Source organism: Dermacentor andersoni, chromosome 5, assembly GCF_023375885.2.
Source record: "Dermacentor andersoni chromosome 5, qqDerAnde1_hic_scaffold, whole genome shotgun sequence".
Lineage (NCBI taxonomy): Eukaryota > Metazoa > Arthropoda > Arachnida > Ixodida > Ixodidae > Dermacentor > Dermacentor andersoni.
The window spans coordinates 92,679,674-92,700,284 of NC_092818.1; the positions used below are offsets into that span (position 1 = coordinate 92,679,674).

Sequence of the window (20,611 nt, forward strand, 5' to 3'; positions counted from 1 at the left end):
ATCTGAGCAACAAGTTCAGGGACGGTGAGCCTCCTGTTTTGAAGCACTTCGCGTTGGACCATCTCGATAACCGCCTCATACGGGAGGCTAGCATAGACATATCATAGCGATTTAAGGTCTATACTTGATATGCGTGAGAATAATCCCGGTGCATCACAAATATTTCAGAGCGCCTAGCGCTCAGCTGTTTCGGGTTTTCATTAGGCTGGCCTCACACGAGCATGCGCGCTTATGTTTTCGTTCCTACGCCAAGCGATCAGATATTGAGCAGATATTTTATTTCCTGGCAATACACAGCCGCAGGTCCTCTTCACTGAATTAAAACCGATACACCCGAAATAGTTCACAACACTTACACCACGGCTGATGATGGGCGTCACATGTTAGTGCCCCCAAGAGACATTTCCGCATATTGTAGTTACCGACGCACCGAAAGGCTACACACTGGCTCCCCGACGACTTTGTATGAACGGATATTGCGTAAATTTCACAAAGTACGAGCTAAAACATCTCCAAACCGTTCCGCAGCACGCGAAAGCAATACTTTCAAGCAGCGCCGCGCCGGATCGCACAAGCCAGAGAGGGGGAACGGCCAACACCTCCTAGACTAGAAGGCCGGAGTGCTCGGCGAGTGACGTCACGGGGAAGAGGCCATCGGTACGCTCGGGGATACGGGTTCAGTGAAGGGATCGCGGCTTGGTTCACCTAGCAGCCGTATGCTTTTATTGACGACTCCACACGTTTTCTTCAGTCGAAACTGCGGAATGAGCAGCAGGCACCTTACAAAGCATTTATTTAGAGGCACAGATACAAAACAGCTTTGTAAAGCTTGTGCATGTATTGATGCCAGAAGCTTTTGTAGCATCGCGCTTTGTCGTCTTTGTAATGTACGTTTTTTGTGAATTATTATTCATTATACCCCATATTTCATACCTATTACTTCATGTAAATTGAATCCATAAAAACCTCTCCTTCCGTATTTTGTACTTGTGGTTTTTACGGCACGGCAATGACGAATGGAATGCACTCGATTAGCTTCACAATTGCGTATGAGCAATCTTATTGGGGACACATGTATTTGTTACAATCTAGATTATGGTCAAACGAATAATTTCGCTTTCGACGCCCTAATTACCGCAGTCCACTAATTTACAACAACTCAAATGAGTTTAGAAATGGGATACAAAAACATTTTCAGCTATTTACACGAAAACAGCTGCCTTATTGCGCAGAGTTTCAGCTTTTCTCTTCCTTGCCTTAGCATTGTCATCCAATATTTTGTCATTCATCTTGCAGCAGTAGTTCTTCAATAAAATATTCGCCCTACCCTACAAAAGGTGCCTTAACACAAATTCAGATTTATGTCTATCCTCGCAGGCGTCGAACTCTGAGGAATCATCACTTTCTGTAAATGCACTTGCTGTAATTGAGCAATTAACTTTCCGTATTTTTCAAAAGTAACTATTTAAAGAAGTTCTGAACATCTTACCCTGGAGTGCGCTAATACAATGAAGTCTGCACGTGGTAGCACCCTAATCCAGGCACTCTGGGCTTCTTCATCTTGCGGAAACTTGAAGACATTATTTTCCTGCCTTGATTTGTACATGTAATTGCTCCGGCAATTGGGCACGCAGCACTTAATAGGCATATCTTGGCATGGCACTCCACATTCCGGGGCAATGAAGACTCGCGGTACACACAATCGCAAGCACAGCACAAGTGTTGAGACTACATGCACTGGTCACGTCTAGAAAAAAATGTGCGTTCGGAAGCATGCAATAGCATGGCCGAGCATGCCGGGACTTGTTTAACCCCGAAGCTATTCAAGGAGCGGCAGGGCTCCTGGAACTAATTGAATTGTTGTCGCCGCTTTCGTCCCCTCGGTCTTCTCCGAATAGCCGGGGTTAACCATTGTATATCTTTCGCGCTTCATTTTCAAAACTGGTGCGCCGCTCGTAGCTTCGTAGCACGCTGCACGGAACTTCTATGTTGGCCTCTTGTGCGTGACGTCGCTCAAGGGGAGAGGGTCAGCCAGAAGGCCTTAAGTTCTCTAGAGGGTGTTGGAACGGCTCGCCGCGTGCCCTTTCCTTCTCGCCCGTTGAAGAGGTCTATAAACTCATATATCCTCCCCCCTCGCTCTCACTCTCTTTATTTCACTGCCCCTCCCAAAGTGTAGGGCAGCAAGCTGGACTCAGTCTGGTTAACCTCCCTGTCTTTGCTTGCTCCCTTCTCTCTCTCTATTGGTGCATTACGCTTCCTCTTTATTTTCAGATTATCTTCGCGGGTGGTAAAGGAAGTCTTTTCTCTGTTTATGTACGCGCCGAGGTATTTAGAGTGCTTGGCTATGGGTATGACTTGCTGTTGAACTGACATCCGGTAGTTACTCGTCTGATGATCCCGATTCCTCTGTGATAAACCTAAAGCCTAGAGACTTGTCGCTGCGTTTCCACAGATATTCACAAGTGTTCACAAGTATCTTGCAACTATGCAAAAACATCTTGCATTGTCCTATGGTAGCACTACTGAGTCCTCATACATCAGTCCGGGGCCCTTCTGTTGCATGTTTTCTTTTCGCATGTAGGATAAATGACACCATTCGGCACAACATGCGACACGACGACCAGGTTTCGTCCAGGTTGGTTATTTAAACTACTCCTGCACTAGAACTTCAGACCGGTGTTTGAGTACAGTGTCGTGCCCCTATGACGTTCAAAGGTGGCTATATCGATCTGTATATTTATGTACGAGAGCAGTGTGTAATATTCTTTTGTCGCAACTACTTTTAATCCTCTCAGGCGATGTCGAGTGAAGGCCGGGTTTCATATGTTACATGCCAAACTGAAGCGCTAGAATTCTCTGGTATCTTCCAGAGACTCAAGTGAGGGCAGGACACTATTTTGTCTGGCCTAGCTGACACGCGCAACCGGCATCAACTTGCGGAACAAAAAATGCAAAGCCTTTCGAAAAGGGTGTGGTCTTTGAAACAAAACCAACCTTTAGCAATCTGCAGCGAGTGGACCCGCTGTACCCCTACTGATGAAATAACGGCACTAAATGCTTGCACCTACGATGTGCAGAATAGAGTTAGAAGGAATAATCTCCTCTTTTCGGTTTCCGAGATAGTCCTTCTGAAACATGGAAGCAAGCAGAGGAAACCGTTATCACGTTCTGTTCGGAAATACTTATTTCGCTCGATCCGCGAATGTCGACCGCGCCCACCGACTCGGTTCCTTTCGGCAGAATAAAACCGCTCAATAATAGCGCGCTTCGCTCGGTTTAAGATCAGAGAAGCTATTTTAGTATCTTGCTACAAGCTGAAGGCAACGAATTTTTCCTTCCGCGAGAATTTTTCTCGCTCAGTTCGACAAACGTGCCGAACGCTCATTGTCTTCCCAAAAAATATAATAAGCAGAACTCAGTATCTAAACTAAGATTTGGCAAGCTCTTCACTAAAGAAGTTACAACATTTATGACCCCATTTCTCATACTGTGGTTCAACAACAACAACAACAAGAACCTAGTCGACAATGGAGGCACGGATTTTTTCCAGCCTCATAGTCAACCTCCTTGCAGCAATTTAATCGCTCACACGCGGAGAAACCGCACGTTGTCCTCCTGCGAAAAACACAAACCGAAAGCGTCGCGCTAACCAGGTTACCAGTCCGTCACGAAGCATGAGGTAGGAAGAGGCGTCGCTGTCCTGATAAACAAGAAGCTGACACACGTCACGCACGACCTCGAAATGATGTTGAGCAAGATCGAATACATCATAATTGATATCCTTCCCAGACCCGCCAGCTGGGGGAGCCCCTTCATCTTGAACGTCTGCAGCAGCCCAAAGGACCTGAAACAGCGATTCAGGACTTTCGTCTCCAAGGCGGCGCAGCCTGACAGGAACTCCCTCTTCGTCATTGCAGGCGGCTTTAACGCTCTTTTTTACACCTGGGGCTACCCGTACGGCAGCCACGAAGGGGAGTACTTTTGGAGAGAGGTGCTCAACCAGGACCTGATGCTCGTCATCGACCCATCATTCCCTACTAGATGCGGTACATCGGCCAGGAGAGATACAACTCCAGACCTCACCTTCACCAAAGGAGCGGCGGAGGCTATGTGCGCCAACCTCTATATAGACCTGGGTAGTGTCCACTACACTACAGAGCAGAGTGCGCAATTTCAGGGTCACCGACTGGGACAAGTTTCGCAAGATTAGGGAGGATTATGCGGAAGACGTTGAGGTGAAGCCTGATCTCGAACGCTGGGCTGGACAGATCGGATGAGATATCGCCGCCGCCACCAAGGAAGTTAGCACAGATCTCCCGGCCGACAAGAAGGATAGCAGGCTCATCCACCTGCTCGAGGGCGAGCAGTCCCTGGTGGAAGTGGCAGCGTCTCAACAGAAAGCGCCGAAAGATTGCCGAAGTCAACAAGAAAATAGAGGAGCATTGCAAGGCCCTCTCCAGACAGCAGTGGGACGATGTCTGCAATTAGATATGTGGTGAGATATTGGAACCTCCTCAAGCACTTGCTGGACGAGCCGAGTACCAAGTTGAACCAACGAAGCACGGTGGCACTTATTTTGCACGCTGCCAGGCAGGAATCCTCGGACGACGAAGGCCCAGGGAAGCTGGCTAGCAAGTACCTAGTGGTGGTTTCCGACCCGGGCGACTACCCCCTCAAGATTACGGGGGCTCCAACAACCCGGAGATGAACGCGGAGTCTGGGGTTGAGGAAGTCAGACGGGCCCCACACGACTCAAACGGCCGATCGACCACCGGTCCGGACAAGATCACGAACAAGGCCCTGAGGAAACTGGAAGACAAATCACTAGATTACCTGACCGAGATCGTGAATCAGGCGTAGAGCAGAGGCAAATTTCCGGGAATGTGGAAGAGGGCCACCACCACCCTAACTCCCCAGCCCGGCAAGCCGCCCACTCTCGTCAATCTCAGGCCCATTTCGCTCACATAGTGTGTAGGCAAGGTCGCTGAGCACGAAAGCCACAACAGTGTCTCCCGGTATTTGGAAGACAAGGACGTCTATCCCCACAACATGATAGGCTTCAGAGCGGGCCTTTCGACGCAATACGCCATGAGGTTTATCAAGGATCAGGCCATCGATCGCCGCACGAGACACACGCGAGCCATACTTCGCCTGGACTTGGAGAAAGCCTTCGACAACATCCTCCATTTCCTTGTCTTCGAACGATCTCGAGCCTTGGTTTTGGTAAACACTTTCATGACTTCACAAGATCTTTCCTGACGGACAGAGAAGCCATCCTCCAAGTGGAAGAACTCGCGTCAGACTCGGTTAGGCTTGGTTTTATAGGAACGCCACAGGGGTCAGCCATATCCCCGACACTCTTCAGGATCGCCATGATCGGTCTATCGAGGAAACTCCCCGAGGTCAACGGCATTCACCACATGATATATACAGACGACGTCACCATATGGTGCGCCGGTGGCAGCGACGGACGTTTAGAGGCTGCGCTTTAAGAAACCATCGAGGTCACAGAAGACTACCTGAGACCGACCGGCCTCCGACGCTCGCCGCGGAAATCAGAGCTACTACTATATAGGCCCAAGCGCAGGGGCCCCAAACCGAAACGTTGGAGGCCTGTAGAAGACATCGGTATCATTCTAAGGACCAGTGAGGGCTGTGTCATCCCCAGGGTGGACTCTCTCCGGTTTCTGGGTATGACGATCGAATCGAACGGCTCCAATAACTAGACGGTACTGAATCTCGCCAAAAAACGGACAATACCATCAGGTTGACAAGAAGGATTACCAACTAGCAGCAAGGACTCAGCGAAGACAACCTCGTTCGGTTGATTCATGCTTTCGTGATTTGTCACTTTACCTACGTCGCGGCCATGCACAACTAGAAGAGGTCGGAACGGGAGAAGCTGAACGCGTTGATCAGATGGGCGTTTAAGAGAACCCTCTGGCTTCCAATGTACACGAGGTCGAAGCGACTGCTCACTGTGGCATGCACAACACGCTAGAAGAGATAGCGGAGAGGGCGCAGTTTAGCAAACTGTCTCCCACCAGCGCAGGAAGAAACATCCTGAGAGAACTTGCAGTTCCCCCAACGGAAATTGAGACCAGCTTCTTCAGCATACTTCGAGAACAGAGAGCGCCTTACCGTTGCCCCCATTCCTCGGAATGTCCACCCCGAGTACAACGTGGGCAGACGAAGGGCCATGACGAAAGCCCTCTTGGAAGAGGCCGCCGCACGCGCCCGGAGTTGCTGTGTCGTCGATGCAGCCCGGTACCGTGACGAAAAGTGTTCGCTACAGAAAGCGTCGATCAAGAAGGGAAAATCACAAACTCCTCGACGATGCGGACAACGGTGGTCCAGGCTGCGGAAATGGCTGCAATAGCGTTGCCCTGGTGGACGACGGGAGAACGACGATGTACAACGACTCGAGATTGGCGGTCCGAGCATTCGCCATGGGCACCGCCTCAAAAATGGTCTTGCGGATCCTACGGGATAAGGAAATCAAGTAACACACGATCTTCTGTTTCCCCGCTCACATGAAACAGATCAAGGACGCCCAGTCCAACCTCAACAAGTCGGTCTAGAGAGCTGTGCGAGGAGTCGTCGACCGCGTAGCTATTGCGTGGCAGGGCGCTGAGGTTCCGGACAATAGGGATCCTCCTGCCTCGCATAACGAACTCACAAAGTAATTTTATCTGGGGAGGCAGAAGTATCCGCCGCCGACAGTAAATTGAACAGACCTCAGGCATTGATATTCAGACTCATGGCAAGTCGGGACATACACCAGCCCCGCCCTCTTACACCGGATCTATCCCGAAATTCAAATGTCAAACACTTGCATGCGTTTCTCAGACTGCCAACTTTGACCACATCCTCTGGCGGTGACTAGCGTTACGGGGCGACGAAGACCTCACGTTGTCCAAGTGGGAGGCTGCCCTACGCAGTCCCGATTTTGAAGCCGAACTATGGGCAGTCCAACGGGTCAGCGACGTGACAGAGAGGCTAGGTCTTCCTGTCCCGGCGTGGGAGCGGCCCGCTGCGTGCTAGTGCACCTTCCGATGGACCTCCATAAAGCTTTTCCATCCATCCATCCATGATAGTCAACCTCCGCCACGGCATGAAACATGTTCTGATAATATTGTCACGTGGTGGTGACGTTGAAGAACACAGTAGCAACGCTGTGAACGACTAAACTAAATTTTATTGCGCGAACCTGTGCCCACAAAACAGGCTACACTTATAGCGCAACGATAGCGGCGAACACAGTTGGCGATCGTCGAAAATCTGATCAGCGGGTCAAGCGCGTCGGCTTTTATAGAGCAGTCGTCGAATGTTCCAGACTAATCGTTGGGACCCGCGTGCCTTCCACAGAATTCTACACCATTCGCGTCAGGCGATGAAATCAGATAACACAAGGTTCGGCGACAATAGACAGCGGATAGAAGCATCGATAACTTTCCAGAAACTTCGGATACATGCAAGCGCGTCCCGCGCTGTGCGATAACATTTGTTAGGCGGCGAAACGTGGTCGCCCGATAAAGATAAGTAGACGTGTCAATATTAAACCAACACATATCAACTGCCGTGGCATGAAAAATAAAAGCGACGCACTTGAAGCCCTTTTGTGCTCCCTGGATTTCGATATGGTAATCGGGTCGGAATATTGATTAGACAACACTATCCTCAGTAACGCACTATCCTCAATAAGCATAGAAGAGACGCGTTCTGACTTGTAAAACAAGTTATTACGAGCTTTTTAGTTGACTTTGGTGATACAAAATGTGAAGTCATCTGGCGTAATGTAGCCCTTAGAAATGAGAATTACACGATTCGGTCATTTTATCGCCCACACCATGATAATAGTTCTTCCACTCCTCATGTGCTTTCTGACATTTTATTGAAGATATCAAGAGATTATTTCACAATAGGCGGTGATTTCAATTTACCTGAAGTGCAATGGTCAAATAAGTTACTCGTGCTTTCCTCGCAGACATCATTGTGCAATGCACTTTTCGATTTCATTGCTTCTCACGGTCTTTTTCAGTTTATTGATTTACCTACTCGTTCTCACGGAAACACTGTTTCCCCACTTGGTCGTTTGTCCACAAACTCCCTTAGTCTGCTTCTTCATTCAGTTCATATAATGCCCGGTATAGGTGACCACGAATGCGTCGTCGCATTATTGTCAAGTCCAGCACCGCATGTAGCAGTTCCAAAGCCTAGGAAGATTTATCTGTTTAAAAGAATGGAATAACTCAGAAAAAAATTATGCACTTTAACGGCACTGTGACAGTTTCTTGACGCTTACAGCCTTACGGCTAGTCTATCTGAGCAGTGTGAATGCTATTGAAGCAGATCTTAACGCTTACTGATTTGCACTTTCCATGAGAGTGGCTTGTTGGGCTAGTTGGTACATGGTTATACTAGGAGAATGCAAGCAAACTTGAGAGTAGAAAAAATCAAGAGGCAGACATAGACAAAGAGACAGGAAGGTGGCTGGACTAACAATTGAACTACATTGATGAAAACTACGTCCCCCAAGTCCGTACTGAACATGCGCAGGCACAACAAAACAAAAACACGGTCAACACCTTATCTATACACGTCTACAGTTATCAAGAAATGAAAGCTCTTTCTTGGCGCGCTTACACACTTCTCGGGGCCAAGTTTATAGATGCGATAGGCTTCAATCAGCTCTCTTTCCTGCGGAGTCTTAGCCTTCGCCAAGATTGAAACGTCACTGAAGATAGGGTTACAACCGCACTCCCTACAATGCAACCGAAGATTACCTCCTGTGCCTGTGGGTATTGGATTTGCATGCACGCGCATGCAATCATTCACACAGCGACTCTTCACGACGGCCAATATCCCGAACTAGTATTTGTTGCAAGACTCTTGAACGTGTTCTATACACTAATATTTTTTCACCTGCAGGATAATAAGCTTGGTAATTCTAAGCGTGATTTTCGCTCTGGACATTCCTATGTAACTGAGCTAACCGAATTTTCCCACGACCTCTTTATCTTATTCGACAAGGGCTTACAGATCGAATGTTTACTACTTGACTTCCAAAAAGCCTTCGACAAAGTACTGCACTATCGTCTTCTCTATAAAACAACTGTGCTTGTTTCGTTTATCCGACAACATTTTTTTTATTGTAGTCGCAACAATTTAACTGGTCGTAGACAAAAGGTAATATTAAATGGCGTAGAATGACCCATGGCGCCCGTTAAGCCTGGAGTACCACAGGGATCCGCCCACGGTCCGCTTTTGTTTCTAATTTATATAAATGACATAGGTACCGGCATCACATCTCAAAGTAAGCTTTACACAGATGATTGTGCTTTATATAGGGAATGCGCAGATCACTCGGCCGAGTCAGCATTACAAAACGATTTGGATTTAATTTATTGCCGGCTCCAAAAATCGAAGATTCCCTTAAATATTAGCAAATGTAAGCGTATCAGCTTTACCCGCGAACGTGTACCCCTTCGCACTCTGTTTTTGCCTAAGCAACCAAACATCGAAAACGTGAACAAAGCAACGTACTTGGGTGCAACTTTATCGTCAAATCTAACCTGGAATGAACACGTTCATGACATAACACTTAGGGCAGGGCGCGCTCTTAATTTTATTGAAATAAACTTTAAGCATGCACCATTTACGGTGAGGCAGTTGCTCTACTCAACGAACGTCCGCCCTATACTGGAATGCACGTGTGCTATATGGGATCCACATGCCCAAATACTAATGAACAGAATCGAAGCCATTTAAAACCGCGTGGCGCGTTTCGTCACTAGAAAATATCCCATGCTAAGCAGCATTACAAACTATAAACGTAGCCTGAATTGCGATGAGCTCGCGACATGTCGAAAACATTTTCGCGTCATAATCATCAGAACCATTTTATTGAATCGATCGGCACTTCATAAAGAAATATCTGCAATCACCAACTCACTTGTAAAAACGCAACGACCACTCCTGCAAGATGAAAAAAAAAATTTGCACACACTCCAACTACATACCGGAAATCTTTTTTGTCCGCGCACTATCGCACTGTGCAATTCGCGGCGCACCGAGGTCTGCTGCAGTATCAGGCAACAAATTTTTATATCTTCTGTCTCACCATTTGTAGACTGCAGTTTAGCCTATAGAGATTTCTTTGTGTGTTTGTTTATGTGCTTCACACGAAAATGTTATTTGTGCCATTTGTACTTGCCATAGTCAGTGTATGTTGCGTTTTCGCTCAGCAGCTTACTAGCGCTGTTATTGTGTGATCATATTTATTTGGTTGGGTACCTCTACGATGGGTTTCACATTACCTTTACTTGTCTGTACCCGTCACTGAATTGTATAGTTTCCGCGTTTTCTTTGGCATGCTAATTGTACCGGCTGTGCTAGTGGCGATGCAAAGAGCCCGGCGGCGGTCACGCGCGCCACTTCCTCTGCTGTGACTGGTTCACCTGTTCGGCGGCAGAACAGCCGCGCAGCTTCCCCGATCACGAAGACGCGATGATGTGCGCAAAGAAACGCTTCGCTTTTAAAAAGCGAACTTGCCGACTGACTGAACCTTATATACTTGCAATACGGACGACTATGAATTGCTGAATGTATACAATGCGATTTAGTTGCTTTTGGTGTTCTCTATGGGCCCCTGGCAGGAAGTGTTCCACGTTTCATTTCTTTCGCTGACAATTACCAAAATTGGTTAACGACATCGCTTCAGATTGCTTCTCGCAGATGACCTGAATGTGCATCAGCCAAATTTTTCTGCGAAAGAACAGGGATTCAGGAGAACCGTCCAAGGGTTTTTCAAACGTAACAAATGTACTCATGAGAATTGGGAATAACTGCTCAACTTTGAATGAACTTTTTCTCACAAACCTTGATAATTCTGGTCTCTTGTCCGGTGCAGACAACGCGCATATCAGTCCGGCCCGTATTTTTGTTCGCCAAGCATAATACATGCACAGCTTGGAATAAGGACAGTGCTCATATAGTCGTAAGGGATATTACTGAATCAAGCCTTAATGTTTTCTGCAAAAAAATGTGAACAGTTGATTGAATATTTATCACATCAAAAATCTTGAAATAGCTTATGATTGCTTTTCTTATGTGTTCAAACCTGTCTATGACCAACGTATCTATTTTCCTTTTTTTTTTAACACAGAGCTCTAAAAGCTTATCGCATTAGCAAGAAATCATGGATAAAGGAGAACTGCCTGAAAAAATGCGTGGAGCTATACCGTGCTGGCTTAGAGGCCGTGGCGTGTGTTTCTAAGCCCGAGGTCGCGTGAACAAATGCCTGCCCCGGCGGATGCATTTTGGCGACAGCGAAATGTAAAATTCACCCGTGTACCGTGCACGCGGTGGACGGTAAACAACCAAGGTAGGCCAAATTAAGTTGAGTCCCCTGCTTCGACGTGCCTCACAATCATATCGTGGTTCTTGCACGTAAAACCCGAGAATTCAATGTTCTTCATCAGACCATGGTTTTGACATTTAAAGCCCAGAATTTTTTTTAGTACACAATAGAAGCAAGTTATACTAACGCGTTATCAGTACTAACAGCGAGGAATCTCTTAAACATTAAATGAACAAAGAAATAAGGTCAGCAGCCTAATCCGGCGCGAAATGCCGAAAGATTTAGGCAACCTATTTAACTATGCACCTAAAATTGCACCTAGTCCGGAAGCAACTGAATAGGTTCCTTATGTACGGCTGAAGTGAGGTGAATACTTGATAGCGGAAATTTGCATAGACGATAATATAATGCAGGTGTCACAGGTACGATTCTGATCCCGATCGGGGCCGATACGGATTGAGCTTGATCCAGATCGGGTTCGCTACACGGTCATTTGCGATCGCGATCCTGCGGGATCCGGATCTGGGCGATCGCGATCCGAGAATCGCGATCAGGCACCTTGATCGCGATCGCAGGCTGACGTATGCGCCCTCTAGCGCAGTACTCTGAACATGCTAAAGAAAAGTGAAGCCAGCTCAATCATCATCATTATCATCAGTCTGGTTACGCCCACTGCAGGGCAAAGGCCTCTCCCATACTTCTCCAACTACCCCGGTCATGTACTAATTGTGGCCATGTTGACCCTCCAAACTTGTTGACCCTCCAATAAAAATGTTTAAAAATCTGTAAAATTGAACTATTGTTCAAATTTAACAATATTTTGCAAATCTGAATTTTTAGCTGATAGATTATGCAGTTCTGAGAATTTCTGACGATCAGCAGACGATAATAACTCGTTCCCAATCGTTGGACCTTGTAGCAACGACCATTGTTGATCGCGATCAAGAAATTTGATCCGGATCAGCCCCGATCCCGATCAAAAGTGTACGTGTGAGACCGGTATAACTTCAGGGGGCGGACTTCGCAAATAGCTTTAATGCTTATTTCTTGTCCCTCACAAATCGGGTGCATGAACAAAAGCGCAAGCAATTCCTGGGCAGAAGGAAAGTGCAATTTTTGGTTGCGAAGTATGTAGGCGAAATAACTATTGTATTTAGATCCGTAAGAACCAGTAGCTGCTGCGACGCTGATGAACTTCAAGTCCGTCCTATTAAACGTGTTCTTGACACAATTACACGCGTACTTGAACACGCTTTCGATGCTATTCTAGCTCATGAAGTTTTTCCAAAGACGTTACAGGTTGTAGTTCCGCACAAAGATGGAGTTAAGAACGTGCTTTCTCATTATAGACCTATATATATATATATATATATATATATATATATATATATATATATATATATATATATATATATATATATATATATATATATATATATATATATATATTGCTGGTATTTTCGAAACTTCAGAAAAATTTATTCGTACTCCTACAACTTCTTTTCTGAATAAGCCTATCATAATAACGCTCTCGCAGGTTGGATTTCACAAACGTCTCTCGACAGAGCATGCGCTTTTGGCACATAAATAACAACGGATGCCTTTGAATGTGAGATGTGTGCATTGGGTACCTTCGTTTATTACTCGAAAGCATTCAACTTTATTACTCAGGCACATTAACTGAAATTTTCAGCCAATATGACTTCGGCGTTGTATTTTAAGAATGCGATCTCACCTTCATTACCGACAGCGTAAAGTTATTGTCAACAACTATGCGTCCGGTATAAGATCTTCAACATCAGTAGTGCCAGAAGCACCCCCCGGATTTTATTGCGTCGCTTATACGTAAATGATGTCGTTAACATTGACATCTCCGCTAAGCTTGCTATCTATGCTTATGACAGCATTATATTATTTGCAGAGACAGTCCCCACTGGTATATTTCATAAAGCAAATGAACTACTAATGAAACCTTGGTCGACTCAAAATTCTTTCAGAAGCTGTTTCATAATTCAAAAATCAGTGTTTTAGATCCAGGAATCATAGAACTGACAAAGTTCTATTGAAATTCGCAAGTTAATATATTGAACTAATGCCTACAGTTATGTACTTGGGCGTTCTTTCCGAAGAGCACGCGTCACGGGATCCGCAAGTAGCAACTACAGCAACTAAATTATTTCGAGTCAGCAGTATACTTTTACAACGAAGCTTACCTGACGGACCTTATGAATAAGGCATTTGCTTGGTCTTGTAGGGGGGTTATCTGGGATGTCTAACCTCCGTAAAGGGAACAAAAAAGATGGCGCCGCCTTCGTCCCAGGAGACCGGTTTAGTCGCTTCAGTCGCATCCGTTTATTGGCTTTCAACCTTGTACTGGGAGACTCTGGAAGAAGCGCTTCCCTTTCACTCTAATGTTGTCGCTGAGCCTGCCGCGATTTGCGTTTCCGTTCGACAGCGCAAGCGTGCTTGGTTGCTGGAGAAACGGAAGCGCGCTTCGGAGGCATTCGACTGACTAGCCTATCGAGGAGCGTCTGCCGACGCCGTTTTGGAGCGCGAGGGTGGCGCCATCTACAGGGCGGATGTGCACTGCGCGCCACTCCGATGTAGAGTCACTGGAAAAAATTTCAGAGTACCGCAAAGGTCGGGATTTGACTGGCAACACTGAGCGGCCACCGCCATATACCTTCCAAGCCGACTGCGTCGCGTGGAGGCCGCCGTGTTGGAAGAGCTTGATATTCAGTGACACATCGGGTTGAGTGTTTAATGAAGTACAAATACTTTGTGCCCGGAGATAATAGTTGCTAAGAACGAAAAGAAAACGTTATTTTGTGCGAAGTAATGCAGCCGGCGGTTGTTTTGCACTCCGATCGTGTTTACTGCTGGAACTGTGCTACGATTGTGGGCAGCAGCTTAGCGCTGCTATCGGGAGCTTATGCACGCGTTTCTTTTCCCTTCCGCGGAGCGAGCTACGTAGGAGACATTTCGTCACTTCGAGCCGGAATGAGGCAAGCTTGTGCTTTTGGGCATGAACATCGTGGACCGCCGTCGGCTTCTATTGAATGTTTCCAAGCAGGACGAAACTAACACCTGACAGTGTCATCGGCACGTACGTTCATTGTATAATTTCACAAGCTAAATCGGATACATTTATTTAGTTTGTAATCGGATACCGCGCGTTCTCGACTCTGCCCGGCGACTTCGTCCGCCGTATACACACGATACACTGCGACTGCCGTGTGCGCACCGGTGTTTGGCCGTGATCATAAGACGATATGTGCGCAGCAGGCGTGAAAACCAACTTCGATTACCATTTTGCGCACTAAATCTTGTGGAAGGCCAATATGAGTCATTTGCGCTATTACAGCAACGTATATGTACTTCTGTACACTGATAATGCGCGAGAGTTTGCTACATTGCAATTCATGAACGCGGCTGTCTAGAGCGTCCATGAGCGGCTACTCTTAACTTATTTATGACTGTTTTCTTAGACTGCCAAGATATGCTGCCTGTGCAAAAAGAAAGCAGGAACGCCGGCTGGTGACGCAGCGCTTTTTTTTTCTAAATTACATGGGCGATGTATAAAATTCTTGTGCTTTCAGAGCGCTTTATGTAACATGCATAGTGACAGAGTGAAACTAAAGCTACTGGGTGTTCTGTTGTTTTGTATTTCTTGTTATGCATCAAGCACAACAGTATATGGGTATGTACCGTAGCATTTCAACATAAAACATAATATGTATGCTGACTTCAGTTATTGCATGTGCTCGGCTTACAAGCTCAGAATTTGAAGCATGTGTTGTGAATACCACCTGGCCATTGGTCTCAAGCTCGAAATGTGTATGTATAAATGACCAAAGGATAAGTGGAAAGAAGGAAATATCATGGGCCTCGTATTGACCAGGTTTTTATTGACTGCGATCGTCACGATCTGCAAAAAACAAGTGCGATATGGGTCGAGTGACTCGAGGCGAGAGCGCGCGGAGAAATCATGCGAGTACCTGGTGCACGTGAGGACGTGGAATTCTCGCGCGACAAGTGTGCCTTCGCGTGCCACGAGCACGGAATAACCGCGTGTGTTGAGCAACAAACGCGTACACGTGTACCCGCGTCAAGCGTGCAATACGCGAACGATCCCTACAATGAACTCCTATTTTCGTAGCATCGCTAACACCGCGTGCACTTCGCTTAAGTATCTTCTAAAACAGTGCCGAAAAGCACAAGCAAGGTATACTTATACCTCGCACACGCGGGTGTTTGTTGTAGGCTTGAAATTCTCCCGGCCGGTTCTGTGTCACCACACAGAACGACGCTCTCGGTCATTTTTCCCGGCTGGAATCTAGAAAAAAAAGTCTTTCCAGATCCAGTTCGGTTGCTGCATCCGAAGGCGCAGCAGCCAGGCACGATTTCCTTGCAACCAAAGGCGAGCGCGACAATCGGAACACAAAAAAACGTAGGGAACCTGCGCTGCCTGCGCTCTAACTCAGCCGGCCCGCCCGGCGCTTGGAAGGTGTATGGCGCCCCAGAGGTCACGTGGCACGGTTGGGCCAATGAACGCGCCGGCGGCGCGGGGAAAACGAATGCGGTACTCTGAAATTTTTTCCAGTGACTCTACTCCGATGACGTCACGAGCGCCCCCTAGCGGAGTGTGACATGTGCGAACGGACGCCGCCGTGGCCACGAGCATGAACTAAAGGCTTTCGCCTTAAAAGATGGCAGCGCTGCATGGTCTCGTAGAGGTGCATCTGGCTGGCGAACATCCGTGAAGGGAACAAAAAAGATGGCGGCGCTGCATGGTGTCGCAGGAGGTACCTAGGCTGGCTAACATCCGTGAAGTCAACAAAAGAGATGGCGGCGCTGCGCGATCACGTATGGGGTTCTGGGTTGGCTAACATCCGTGGAGGAAACAAAAAAGATGGCGGCACTGCTTATTGAAATTATATTATTGAAATAAATGCTGTATATTTAATGAGACTGTCAAATTATTCAGCAGCCTGCAGAACTTGGTTCTGTAGCTTCGTTCCCGTTAGCAGAAAAGAAGTATAGCTTGCATGTCTATATGTTTTCAATTAATGCATTTGTATCAAGTTGTATGTAATGTATTCGCTGACTGTAGCAGAGAATTATTTGCGCAATGCTTAACTGCACTGCAGCCTTCTTTACCGTGCTTTGAGATGCGGCGGGCTGTATTCCTTCGCCTGTCTCGTGGTACTTCAGCTTTTGCATGACAAAAATATTTGGTTGCCTTATGGGACCGCTGGGATGGATCTTCAAGAGCGATGCAATTCCTTTACATCATTTCCCCACAAGCCAACACAATACCAGGCCAAACTTACATTTTAATGATATGCAAAATGCAGCAGTCCTGCCGCACTCCTAGGGCACATCATGAAGAACGTCCTTATTATGTTAATTTACAATCAATGAGGACGTCCTGCGGATACCCTAAATCTACAACCAAGTGGCCCCCAAACGTCCTTTGAACGATTGTAACTGAATGTCCCAGAAGCGTCCTGCATCCTGACAAAAATTTCCTTAAAACGTGCTCAGGATGTTGCACTAAAAATAATCCGTATTTAAACATCTCTTGGACGTCCGGATATCCCATTATGACGTTCGTTGGATCATTCTTCGACATCATTCTTGGTGGATCATTCTTGGACATCCAAGAATGATCCACAGGCTTCTTAGATATGTCCTAGGTACTTTCGAATGTCCTGTTTCGGATCTGCGCTGGACATCTGTAGGACGTTGATTGTCCAATGGGTAAGCTCTTTCTCCTGGTTGTCATAACACTAACTTGTCACAGACCAAGTTAGCCAAAATAATCGTCGGATTCCATTTGTTGTCGGCACTTACACATTCATACATGGCGACCCAGTCTTCCAGGTCGAGGTGGTCGGTGCCGCAGAACTTTCCTTCCGTCGGAGCTGTAGGCGTTGATGTGTGTAGGCCACGCCATGTCGGGTGCTGTTTCGTCCGTCATGTTGTCCAGTCCGAGGTGACGACAACTGTGGAGCTCGGTTGTTTCTTGTTGGTACCCCGCACCTCTCACTAAGTTGTTACATTGAAGAAGTCACATATAAAGATGTATTTACAATATTTACAAGGGAGGCAACGATGCATAAACAAGATGGCTGTCGAGACTGATTCCACCTCAACACATCAAATCCCCTTCTTCTGACTGGCGCCACATTTGGTTGCGCCTTAGCGATACACTAGATCTTTTTTTTTTTCATAAAGCACGCACGGCGCATGTGATCGCACCTCACTTCACACTACCAAAACTAACAAACACTTTCCAGATCATGTATTTCCAAATCAAACTCACTGATGCGTCACTTACACAATATGTACCTTTCTTTCTGATAAAAAAGATATCGCGCTTTCGCCGAAAAAGCAAAGCACCGATTGCCATAGCAAATTATTAGAGATATACGAAGTAGGGATACTAGTTGTACCGACCGCATAAACTTGTAAACATTCGCTTGCTGTCTAAACTAACAAGCATGGTGGCACGTGCGCACAGGCAAACATGAACACATGAATTTTACTCTATTACTGCGGACCCTCTCGGTCAAAACGCTGGCGTGAGGAATAGCGGCAGCAACAGCGAGCGAATCGCCCTTCGTGGTGGCACTCGCTTGAACGCAAACTAAGCGGCGAGAACACCGCGCACACGAAGCTGGCAGCACTCGGTGCACTCTGTCCCCACCGCAGATCGCTTGCAAGACAGGGCCCGCGTGGCCGTGCCATAAGCAGCCGCCGCCGGTGTGCTTACCAGCCACAAGGCGCCGTACGGGCTGCCGTTCACGCTCCCTCTGCAGCCGTTCCAAGTACTCGAGGTGTTCACGCTCCTCTTGCTCGCGTTTCTGGGCGCGCAGCTTGTATTCTTCGCGCATGCGCTGCAACTTCTCCTCGTGTTCACGTGATGCGGCCACCCACTCTGCTTGCAGCTCCTTCATTTTGCCTCGATGCTCTTCGACATGGCGCGACGCGCTTAAGCTGACGTCATGTATAGTGGCTTCATGGACTTCCTGCCTCTTCGCCTGCTCTACGTCCAGCGTGGCGGCCCTGGAATCGAAATTCACTTCCAGCTGTACTCTAAATATCGAAAAAATTTCTAGGGGTGCGCGAACACTAGGTTTTGAGACAAAATCGAATGGAAAATTGAAGAGTGCCAGAATTGAATTGAATGGAATAGCGAATACTTTTCTAATCGTTTTCAAATAATAAAAAAAGCTGTTATCACCAATAATTTAAAATCATCTTGGCATCCTAGTATATTCACAACGTTAGCAAGTTGTTACATTATTGCGCGTTGCGAAGCACCGATATATAAAAAGCCGCAGTTTCTCCCGAAAGGCGAAGCATCGACTGCCACAGGAAATTAGTGGACAGGTATACGAAGTGAGGATAGTAGTTTTATCGGCCGTGTAAACTTGCAAACATTCGCTTAATAAATAAATTAACAAGCGCGGTGCCACGCGCCCCCACGTAAATATGAGCACGTCTCGCTCGATGACCGCGGAAACTCGATGTCAAAACGCTGGCGTGAGTGAATGCGGCAGCAGCAACGAACGAGGTGACATTCGTGCTACAGAGCGCTACTTCCAACTAAATTTATCACACAAGATGACCCGTGTATACTGTCACAGCCTAGTAGGAGACGGGAAAGCCGGTGTCGAGGGCGTGTAAAAGCACTTTAACAACACAGTCAAAGCGACGTCGTTGTCGTCTCTGTTTTTCTACTCGCGCGCTACTTCAGCGTCGTTTTCATCGCCTGGCACATACCCGCGGCGACCATAGAGGATGTGGCATTTGCCCCTCCTTTGAAAAGGAGGCATCGTCCCGATGCACCAACGTCCAAAGGCTGTGCACAGACGGTGGAAAGTTGAGGTCATGGGGAAAAGTATGGCTTCATACGAAGCACGCGCACAACCACGGGCAGATGCCGCTGGCGTTTGGAGCAGTTATGGCTGTATGGGACAACTTCATAATTCACATCGCTGATCCGGCGCAGAACTGTATACGGGCCGAAGTATCTTCGCAGGAGCTTCTTAGACAGCCCCCGCCGACGAATCGGAGTGCAGATCCACACCTGGTCACCGACGTTGTATGTGACGGGTCTGTGCCGAATATTGTAGTGTCGGGCATCGTATTCCTGTTGTTCTTGAATTCGGAAACGCGAAAGCTGCCTGGCTTCGTCTGCGCGTTGTGTGAACTCCTCGGCACCAGTCTCGTCGTCACCGCACTCGTGTGGCAGCATTGCGTCCAACATTGTTGTCACTTCGCGTCCGTAAATAAGGTTGAAATGCGTCACGCGTGTTGTCTCTTGGCGAGCCGTGTTATACGCAAATGAAACGTATGGTAAAACCTCGTCCCACTTCTCGTGGTCGACTTCGATGTACATACTCATCATCTCTGCCAGAGTCTTATTCAAACGTTCTGTCAGCCCATTGGTTTGGGAATGATAAGCAGTGGCCTTTCCGTGAGTGGTACCACTTAGTCGCAAAACGGCGTCCAGAAGCGCAGCCGTGAACGCAGATCCTCTGTCTGTTATGACCACTGCGGGAGAGCGCCATGCCTCAGGACGACGGCTTCGATGAAAAATCGCGCTGCTTCGGCTGCTGTTCCATGTTGGATAGCACCTGTTTCGGCGTATCGAGTAAGGTAATCTGTGACCACGATTATCCACCTATTTCCGGCAGCAGACAGTGGAAACGGACCTAACAGGTCCATGCCAATTTGTTCGAACGGCGCTTGCGGTAGCTGTACAGGATGCAGCAGTCCAGGTGGCTTGCCGGGTCGGGTTTTGCGGCGCTGGCAATCCAGGCATATCTGTGTGTAACGTTTCACGATGGACGCAAGTCCTTGCCAATAGTACTTTAGCATAATTCTTGCCAATGTACGGGTGTAACCCAAGTGACCAGTGGTCGGCTCGTTGTGACAGGCATGTAGGACTTCGTCGCGAAAAGATGCGGGAATGACGAGTAAGTAGCTGCTGCCACTAGGTGAAAACTTCTTTTTATAGAGAACGTCGTGGCGCAAGCAAAACGAAGACAGCCCTCTCGCGAATAACCTCGGCACGCTGCTTGTTTTTCCCTCCAAGTAATCGAAAAGAGGAACCAGTTCTGCGTCCTCGCGTTGGTGGCGTGAAACGGCGACCACTATCTACCACGCCTAGAAAAGCCGCGTCATCATCGTCGTGCACTGCAGCCTCAACAAGAGACCGAGAAAGGCAGTCGGCGT

General features: G+C 47.4%; 1 protein-coding gene across 5 annotated transcripts in view; it reads right to left on the bottom strand.

The window, feature by feature from the left end:
• The window catches only part of LOC140218490 (uncharacterized), an 86,536-nt gene that overhangs the window by 2,245 nt on the left and 63,680 nt on the right, over positions 1-20,611 (bottom strand). For 4 of the 5 annotated variants that reach the window (XM_072288222.1, XM_072288220.1, XM_072288221.1 and 1 more), the window contains exons 6-7: positions 18,141-18,433; positions 17,219-17,413 (exon numbers count right to left, since the gene is read on the bottom strand). In XM_072288222.1, coding sequence (XP_072144323.1) covers positions 17,223-17,413; positions 18,141-18,433 — 484 coding nt within the window. In that variant the 3' untranslated portion in view covers positions 17,219-17,222. The remainder of the gene's footprint in view (positions 1-17,218; positions 17,414-18,140; positions 18,434-20,611) is intronic. The other variant, XM_072288224.1, reaches the window with a different exon arrangement.